Here is a 10,366-nt window from a genome sequence, read left to right as displayed (position 1 = left end):
GAATGAGAGTATAGTTCCTAGCCATATCGGCCTAGAAAATCGCAACTTTTCATTTTCCGTCGGTCTTAGTACACGTTGTAACTACAGAAGGGTCAAGTTTTGAATAGGAAAAATATAGAAGCTAGGGATGTCAATTTTCGATCATTTCCATGATCGATCGTCGTTTAAATTAACGATCAATTAATCGATTAATCATTAACCTTAATGCTGCATTGTATTTTAAAACACTATTGCAATGTTTTCAACTGACATTATGGCATTTAAAATAAAATTATCCCAAACGTAACTGTGGCGTGTGTGGCTGTGCTGCGCAGTCAGTGAACCGCTTCCATCGGCGCTGCTGCAGCAAAACACACTGTTGCTCACATGAAACATTATCATGTGAGTATTATGAGTCTGACCAGTACTTAATTTGATCCTGCTGGATCCTGTTGCAGAAAATGTCAGATTTTAAATTTTTGCATTCCGGTAGGCCTATTTGTTTTTTAAAATCCGGCATTTACAGTGTATTAGATCGTGACAGTGCATGCTTGCGTGCATACGAGACGGAGCGAGCGCGGGTTTGGCTAGATGTATTTGTAGCTTATTGCTCACGTCTCATTCAGCACAAATCCAAATGTTTCCATATTCGTAATGTATTTGAATGTTAAACTATTATTTATAATGTAAACTAGTCTTGTACTTTACACGCATTCGCATATAGATGGAAAAGATCCTCCTCTTGACATGAGCAAAAAAGTCCTTGGCATAACAGCAGTGGACCGGTATACTACGGTCTATTTAAACTGACCAGTGTAAACTTTTATATGTTTGGTTGACTGTATTTTATTTTGATAATGAACAGACTGCGATGTGAATTTGAATTGCTAGAATATGTGGTGTGTGTGCGAGCGTGAGGTGCCAGCATGATCGAACAGCTGAAGCATAAAAAAAACTCCAATTTTGGAGTAAGATATAATCCGCAAAAGTGTTTACTTTTGTTGCACACTCCCAACAAAAACAGAAGATTGTTTTTTAGAGGAATAATTGGTTAGCTGGAAAATGTTACATCGCGACCATGCTTTTCCGTTCGAGCCCATATACAGTGGTGTGAAAAAGTGTTGGCCCCCTTCCAGATTTCTTATTTTTTTGCATGTTTGTCACACTTTAATGTTTCAGATCATCAAATAAATTTAAATATTAGTCAAAGATAACACAAGTAAACACAACATGCAGTTTTTATGGTTCTCAACCCGCGGCCCGTCACGAATTCAAATGCGGCCCACCATGCTGAACACAATAAAAAAAAAAAAAACTTTCAGTTTTACAATTCATTTGAATTTTTACATTAATTTAAAAATGTACTAAATAAATATAAGCTATAGTCTAATGTTTTTATGTAAAATAATTTAGTTTTTCATATATTATTTTCAGACATGAGCAGTAGCCTACTCACATAGCCTAATTAACGTTACGCATTTAAAGTACCGACCAAGCGGCCAGCGGCAGACAGTGAGCATATGCTTGATCAATTTAGCCTTCTCAAATCATCACGACTTGACTAAAATAAAATCTATAGATGTAAAACAGTTCAAGCATATAACAATGTTTAGACGTTAAACCTAGATAAATGTGCGCTGTATCCAATAGTTTGCGCAGAGAGTGGAAGCTGAATTTTTTTGCTCTATGGTACATCATCTTTAATTTAATAGCATTAGAGCTGCTCCATTGCAGCAGCTTAGTACTGTAGTCACATGCTTTGCTGTAATAATGCAGGGAACCACAACGCGTGCAGGTATTTGTACTGATGCAGAATGAGAGGGACAAAACCGCTTAATCGACTATCGATAGCTTTAATCGATTGCATTTCTTATCGACAATTAATCGATCATCGATTAATCGTTGACATCCCTAATAGAAACTCTTTGGTCATTTTTGAGCGAGATGCTAACGGTCTAATCAGATTCAATGATCTATGCTAAGCTACAGCTAAAAGTGCTACCGCCAGACCTGGAGATCGGCTGAATGGATTCGAAAAAGGTAAAACTCAACTGTTTAACTCTAGGGGAATTGGAAAATGTGTGTTCCTTTAACACAGATTAATAAATGTATTGTTCCATGTTTGTTTGTATACTGCGTGCAAGGTTTATGCGCATAGTCCAAGTCGTCTCCGTTTTTAGTGTATCTCTGTGGCAGAATTACAGCACCACATACTGGTCTGGCATGTATACTACATCGTTTTGTGTCGGGTTCGTAGTTTCGTGTGGACGCAGATATTTCTTGAGACGAGGGGGAAAAAAAGATCGGATAGGGAAAGCTCTGGCTTCGTGTGGACGTAGCCTTATAGTCTTCATTCAAGTTCATTTATAATAAAATAAAAATTGTTCTCAGAATAATCATGATCATAATTGTGAGCAAAATAACCTTCATTATCATTTGTGACCCTGGACCACAAAACCAGTCATAAGTAGCATGGTTATATTTGTAGCAATAGCCAATAAAACATTGTATGGGTCAAAATTGTTGATTTTTCTTTTATGCCAAAAATCATTAGGATATTAAGTAAAGATCATGCTCCATGAAGATATTTTGTAAATTTCCTTCCGTAAATATCAAAACTTAATTCTTGATTAGTAATATCCATTGCTAAGGACTTCATTTGGACAATTTTAAAGGTGATTTTCTCAATATTTTGATTTATTTTGCACCCTCATATTCTAGATTTTCAAATAGTTGTATCTCAGCCAAATATTGTCCTAACAAATCATATATCAATGGAAAGCTTATTTATTCAGCATTCAGATTATGTATAAATCTCAGTTTTAAAAAAATGTACCCTTAAGACTTTTTTTGTTTTTGAGGTTTTGTGGTCCAGGGTCACATTTCATCCATTATCATGCAGCCATAAAAGATGAACATATCAGTATGCATTAACAACAGGTCTACTGTATTCAAAAAATAAAATAAATCACTTTTTGTAGATGTGGGTTAGTTCCCATACCTCTTTCTAAATCTCTGATCTGTGGACCCTTAGGGGCTCCTCCATACACACAGGTACTCTTGATCCGAGATGATTTGCCATAGGCATAAGCCACTTGCTGCACCTGCTGGGCTAATTCACGCGTCGGTGCCAACACAAGACACTAAACAGAACAGAGAGCAGGAAAAAATTGCGTAATTGAAGAATGTGCTAACAAAGCATTCTGGTCCGACAGTAAATCAAAAAATAATTGTACATTGTTCCGGTTCTTAATTAGTGTCTAATTACTGAGGTAAAAGTTGTATGGCAACTTACAATGGGCCCATCCCCTCTCTCCAGGTAGGGCTGATGGTTAATATGCACTATGGCAGGCAGCAGATACTGTTGAGGATATTGAAATGAGTAAACATGAGACATGAGGCTTGGGATGCATACTTGAGTATGTGAATTTTCTATGGCTGTAGGTTGTAGATGTGGGTCTCTTACAGCCAGTGTTTTTCCGGAGCCGGTCTGAGCGATGCCCACCATGTCCCTGCCACTGAGAGCTAAAGGAAAACCTTGAGCCTGGATAGCAGTGGGCTCCTTAAAGTTCTGCTGCAGCAGCACATCCATCACATATTCTTAAACACAGAAACATGACTTCAATATTCTTATATGCGTTCACTGTTCACAAGACCAGATTATTTCTTATAGATATTTTTAACATCAACTTTAGCCTATGACGGAACAAAATTACAAAGTAATTTAGTTGTGGGAATAAAGGACCACAAGTAATGGGGAAAAACAAACAGTAGTTATAGTTCAAGAAGTACTTTATTTCAAGTTCAAACATAGATTTATATGGTGCATTCGCAATAAAGTGTATTGAAGTGTGGTGTATTTGAAAGACTAGTGTAACCATCTTTTTCCTGACCAAGTTCCTTCCTCTCTTTTCCTATTACCAAAGAATAAAAATATGACACTAGTGGACTGTTTGAAAATTAGCTGTAGGTGGCAGTATGATTTTACTGGCAGAAAATACTACAAGACGACGATGATATTTTATTAATGAGTGTGTTTTCATTATCAGACAAAGAAAAAACAATTCAACACACTCACTGAAAATAAAAAACCGGGCATGCAAACATTTGTCCGATGTGTTGTAATGGTCTGGGTGTCTGTCCCTTTAAGACCTGATTCGGGGTTTCCTCTGCCCCTGCACTCCTGTGTATATGCTGGGAAAAACACATTGTACTATCTATCGTTTTGTTGCACCTTCCTTTAACACCAATACATTCATTGATGGTGACCTGCATCATGTGTTTCTTTCTTCCATAACGCACAAAGGTTACAGTGTGCATGGATATTGTTGAACAGATTCCCTTCAAAATCTTTTTTTTTTTTTTAAAACAGTGATTCATGTGTGAATTAAACTTACGAGGAAACTGAGCTTGATGGAAGTTGGTGACAGGCTTTGGACAGCCGGAGCCTCTGACAGTGATCTCTCTCTTCCTGCGATATTCTTCTACATCATACTATTCAATATACAAACATAAAAATCAAGGCAAAACTGTAGAAAGTTTACTAAAATGATTTTGCTAAAGTGTTATTGCTTTTTAAGCCATTACAAGCATATAAATATAGTAGTCAACATTTGAAGTGGATCAAAACCTTTCATCAAAGTTGTCCTAAAACCAAAATGCCTTCTTGTCTTAGGACAACTTTGACGAACTTTTCTGATCCACTTCAAATGTTGACTACTGTATATATAATTATGCTATTTATTACCTGACTCATGTGATGAACCTCTGGGTGTTCACTGTAGAAGTTCTTCTCAAACTTGGGCAGCTGGTCCAGGTCCCATTTCTTCTTCCTCAGCCGATCTCCAGGATTCCCAAACTTTTTGGGTGGAGGTGGGGCAACTCGACTGGATCCAAAGCGAGGCCTGTTAAAGATTCATGTCCTTACTTTGAATCCTGCCAGTGATAAACATTGTTTGCCAGGAGTGTATGGACAAGTAGCTAAATCTGTTGCTGTGACCAAATAGCCTAATGAATTGCCTAATATCTCATCTCCATATAAACTGATATACACATAAATAAACAAACATAAATTAAATATAAAGGCCCACCCTCTGTCTCGTCCTCGATCTCGGTCTCCATATGAGGAACTTCCTCTCATCTCCTTTACCTTGCTGTAAAGTAAAACTCCGGCAGAATAATCAGTTTTCTCCAGAACAAAACGGAGTAACGCTGGTCCTACCTGGTTTGTGGAAATGTGTATTTGTGAAGTCGGTGAAGAAGTAGTATGTTCAATGAGAATGTTTTCTACAAAGTTGGGCTGTAGTTTCTGCATGCAAATCCTTACAGCATGACTTCTACAAACAAAACTCGCGAAAAATGCGCCAGCTTTGTATTAGAAAGTCAACACCTTCGTGCGTTCTCGGTTTTGTAAAATGTCGTCCACAACCAGCCAATTGGGCCCGCCCCGTTTAATTACGTAGCATTTTCTACGTAGGGCTCTATTGAGAGTACAGAAATAACGCAACGAAAACCACGTAGTGTGGTGATGAATTCGCTTGAAGTCGTAAAAACCGGAGGTTGAACTCAAAACATTAATGAACCTAACGGATTGTAATCTCTCAATGAGCCTCTGTTAAAACAAACTGCGTACTAGATGACTGGACGAGTCTGTGCATAACAACGTTGTAGTTTAAATGCATATATAACAATTGCAAAACTGTTTTATAGCATTCACTGCAAAAGATAAGACTGCTAGAATCTTTCTCCTATAACCACAAAGGATTGTTATTGGTGATCAGTCAACAGTGCAGAGAAAAGTAACTGTTACCAGATGAGAGCGACGTTACGTTTATGTTTTGCAAACCGCTACAAAGAGGCACAAACTATTTTTCTACCTAAATCATTGACATAGACTGTATTAGATTAATCTAGTTTTAATCAACGAAATTAAAACACAAATGAAACACAGCTATGCAATGTTATTTGGTCCTACAAGAGAAATGCAAGAGACTATTGATGGGAGAAACAAACCTTTTCGAAGCGCTCGAAACACCACACGCTGGTGATATGGTGACGCCTGCTGGTCAAAACTGTGTAAATGCAACAAAAACTCAGGCTAAAACATGCATTAAAAACTGCTTTTTACAAACCCAATGCAAATGCTTTCTTGAAAGTATAATATATTAAATGCAATCAAAATAATGAAATACCATTAAATATGAAGTGTCTGTATAATATGTGTTTTTAACATAATTATTATTAATTTGCAGGGCTTGTTTTGTTTGTTTTATGGGGAGTTTTAACAGGCCAGTAAGAGACTACAAATCATCCTTTTAATTACACAAATGTCTCGTTAAAAATGTCTACAAATTGATAAAACTGATCCGAGATCAGAGACGATCAATGGTTCGCCGCTGGGAGGCGAGCTCAATTAACTCGCATGATCCATGGATTCACAGAGATCGACCCCAAAGCCAAACTATTGAAATTTCGAAAAGTTTCGAAACAGTTATGGCGTAACGAAGCCTCGTTTACTGAAATCACGTGACTTTGGCATTTTGATCAATACACGCTCCCAGAGCCTATGGCTATGGCTCTGCTATGGGATCAGATTCCCGCCAAATGTATTGCAGTCACAGATAAAGAAAAATAACAAGCTGAAACCAAAATTTAATAACGCAAGTAAAATTATATTGCACAAAATTAAAAAAACGAAAGCAAAGTTTTCAGAATAGCAAATAGTGGTCAAGGTTCAAAAAAATAATAAGTGTAAATCAAAAAATTAATAACACATTTAAAAATAATAATAAGCACAAATCAAAACTTTAAACACATTTAAAATCATATTGCAAAAAACTGAAATATTAATGCAAAATTATCCGAATTGCACACAAAATCATGTTTTCCTTGGTTATATTTCTGTTTTTTGTGCTCTCAGACATTTTCTGCACATATTTTTAATTTTTTTGTATGCTTATGCTGTTTTTCCCTTGGCTCTTTATTCCACGTTCTGCGCTTCTTCTTCCAAATGTTGCGGTTAGAGTTTCATGTAAATCAGGGCGGGCGTAAGCGTCATCATTGGTCCACTAGTTCTAGGTTGACAGCTCCTCCTCTAGCCAATCAGATGAAGAGGGACGGTGATGTCACTCCAATGCGCCTCATTTGCTGCCGATGCTCAGTGTTCTGTTTACGTGTACAGATGAAAATGGACAACTGTCAGCTGGGAAACATCTTTCCATACAGAACACCGTTATATGTGTCTGTCTGTCACTGCTGTACGCCTTACCTGGCGATCCGTAAACGTTAAATGAGTAAATCGGTAAATTAATTTTGAATTAATGTAATGTTTTTGCATTGAAAACGATAGTGCTACAGAGTAGACAGTTACAGAGGCCAAGTGGATTTGATATACACAATGATTTATTTACATAGCTACATATGTAATTGCCTAACACGATCATATTAAGGTTTCAAATAGGCTATATAAAGTTTGAACATAACAACAATATGAAAGTAAAACAGCCAGTAGGTTGCGGCAAGTTACTGTCTTTAGAATAGGACATTAAATCATTCATATAAATGACTGATTGATTCAGTGAGGAATAAAGTGAATCATTCAATACGAAAGGCTGCTGTGTTGTATGTAGAGGACACTGTTCTGCTGTGGTTTTGTTTGGACTCTTCGTAGAAATAGAGCAAAATGAGAAAATAGTTACTATTAATAGTAAACTCACTCAAAATATACTTCTTGTTATATTGATTCAGTTCAATAAACATTTGCAATGGTCCTGATATTAGGAAAACACTCTTCCTCGTGTTTTGCTTTACTGTATGTCATAAAATAAATTATAGTGCCATTCTTTACAAACAACATTTATTTTAAATGCCACGCCTATAACTAATTTAAAACGAAACTAAAAACTGAACCTCCTTCTGGGCTCACATACCTCTCATTTCCATGAGTGAATCGTTAGACGTGGTGTAACATTTGGTTGATAAACTATTAGCCTATTTATTTTGTAAAGAAGGTTTTGTACTTCTCTCGTATCTGAATATCTACTTAAACAACATCCTTCACATTTGCAAAAAATTTGTTTGGAAAACACCATGGCATGGCGATGCTCGTGCTGACCGGCAAAACCTACACTGAATTGAGTCACCAATAGAGTGGTGGAACTATGATGTCACTTTGTAGGCAAAAACCCAGAAGCGAGTTAGCATTTTAGCACTTCCGGTTCCATCGTCCCAGAGTCAATGGGTTTTTGAATGCGAGTTTGGTTAAATACCCTAAAATAGGTCTGTGGTTCACACAAGCTCAAGATACTTTCACGTTTTATTCTACGACATAAAACACACCAGTTACCCCCACTCGTGGTTTTTTTAAACTCTTACATTTCTTAAAAAAGATGGTTGCTAACAAGTTGCTAAATGGGACTACAGGCGCTGTCGGAGACATTAAACGTCATCACGCCGAACAGTTTATCAATTTACAGCATATTCCAATTGTAGTATAATTTATAGTACAATTAATTGTAGAATAATCAATTAATAGTTTAGATTTGTTAGACATTGTTGTTAGACAATGTTTTTTTTTTTTTTGCTTTGCCCCAAAATGCAACACAAGTCTTCAGATGGAAGATGCTCGTTTTACTGATACGGAGACTCTGGGTTCAAACCATAAGGTAAACTCATATTACGATTATTCCATGTAAACACCACATTTACTGGCTTAGTCACGGTGAAAGTGAAACTTTAACGATGCATAGTGCTTAAAGCCACGTTAAAATGAAATGTTTATGGCCACACCCACATGAAAAAAATACTGTAAACTGTAGTATTTACTATAGTAAACTGTAGTAAATTATAATATACTGTAGTATATTATAGTATTTACTACACTTTGTTAACTTATTCTATAGCATACTATAGTATTGACTAAAGTGAGTTCATAAAATGTAGTAAATACTGTAGTAAACTTTAGTATTTACTATAGTAAACTGTAGTAAATTGTAGTACACTGTAGTATATTATAGTATTTACTACACTTTGTTAATTTATACTACAGCATACTGTAGTACAAATGAACGATTTAATCTCTGCATTCCACCGGAAAAACTAAGGTCTCCTATCAACCATGTGAGAGTCGTAAAACTGAATTATGGTCAGCCCAGGCGCCAATTGTCTCAAATAAGTCCCTGTCCCCTTTGGCTTATCTTCTCAAGAGACTCAAAGAATAGCAGTGCTAAGACCCTAACTCAAACTAGGATACAAACTATCTAGGGCTGCACGATAAATCGCATGCGATATTTAACGGGCATCTTGTCAGAAAGCCGGTTCTGTAATCAGCGGGCTTTCACATTGAGCAGCATTAACTACACAGAGCCGTTGTTCACTGACGAGCTGCACAAAACCACATTCATATTCGCGCGATTTTTTGCACAGCTTGTCAGTTTATCGTGCAGCCCTAAAACTATCTTTGTTTTACGGGCTTTCAGGGACCAGATGCGTGATACCCATGACCATTTAACGCATAAATTGATAATCCGATAAACAGAAAGCGACAGATTAATAGCTCCATGTCCGAGCGAAACCAACCAATCACCACCGAGGGCTCTCCCCAAAGGACGTCATCCAGACGTCATCTCAGCAACCAATCCAAAAGCTCTGGGATTCCCTCAAGCAGCCAACAAGGAAGCTTTTGTTTTCATCACAAACGCAAGAGAACTTTGGGAACTTCGTGCAAACTCCGTTAACTCTCATTTTTCAGAACTGTATGCGAGGCAACAAGGGAAACCCCGCTCAGCTGTCACCAAAACGCAAGTCAACAAACAAAGCTTCATCTCTTGCTGAACTGGTGCTGAATTGATCTTAAGCAGTAAAGATAAGACAAATCTCTGCTTTGTGATTCTCTCAGGTTGCAAGTTAAAGAACTGTAGCGAATATCTTACCTTTTTGGGACTTCATGCAAACTCCGTTAATCATCATCCTGTGTGTGTGTGTGTGTGTGTTTGTGTATGTGTGTTTGCATTACTTTAGTTTAATGTAATCTAGATTAGCCAATAAATTCCTGTTTCAGTATAATAATCATTGTCTTGTGTCGTGAATTTAAAGTTAAAACTTTGCCCAGATCACGCTACCTAGCTCGTAGTTTATAAATTATCACAAGCATGTATTAACCTTTGGCCAGGGATAGTACAACTATTCAAATTGGTAAAATACACTGATGTTAACGTCTCTCTGGATGAACAGTTGATAAAGTGTAAACTATCAAATTTGAAATCAGTTCTAATCAGGTTGACTTCGAATCTTCAGATTCGATTCCTCTCAAAATCTGAGCTAAAATAATAATAATTAATTCCCTTATAAAATTAAATGAGTTTAACTTTATCTTACAATACTGTAGTAT

General features: G+C 36.8%; 1 protein-coding gene across 1 annotated transcript in view; it reads right to left on the bottom strand.

Moving 5' to 3' along the window:
* LOC107656125 (probable ATP-dependent RNA helicase DDX17) overlaps positions 1-5,573 on the bottom strand; it is a 15,818-nt gene extending 10,245 nt beyond the window's left edge. The window contains exons 1-6 of the mRNA XM_016443841.1: positions 5,070-5,573; positions 4,727-4,883; positions 4,377-4,473; positions 3,446-3,579; positions 3,275-3,340; positions 2,981-3,122 (exon numbers count right to left, since the gene is read on the bottom strand). Of these exons, the coding sequence (XP_016299327.1) occupies positions 2,981-3,122; positions 3,275-3,340; positions 3,446-3,579; positions 4,377-4,473; positions 4,727-4,883; positions 5,070-5,293 (820 nt within the window). The 5' untranslated portion in view covers positions 5,294-5,573. The remainder of the gene's footprint in view (positions 1-2,980; positions 3,123-3,274; positions 3,341-3,445; positions 3,580-4,376; positions 4,474-4,726; positions 4,884-5,069) is intronic.
* Positions 5,574-10,366: the final 4,793 nt, after the last annotated feature.

The sequence above is a fragment of the Sinocyclocheilus anshuiensis genome, unplaced genomic scaffold, assembly GCF_001515605.1.
Source record: "Sinocyclocheilus anshuiensis isolate Anshui unplaced genomic scaffold, SAMN03320099.WGS_v1.1 scaffold1867, whole genome shotgun sequence".
In the NCBI taxonomy this organism is placed as follows: Eukaryota; Metazoa; Chordata; class Actinopteri; order Cypriniformes; family Cyprinidae; genus Sinocyclocheilus; species Sinocyclocheilus anshuiensis.
This window is presented reverse-complemented; position numbering and strand designations above follow the sequence as displayed.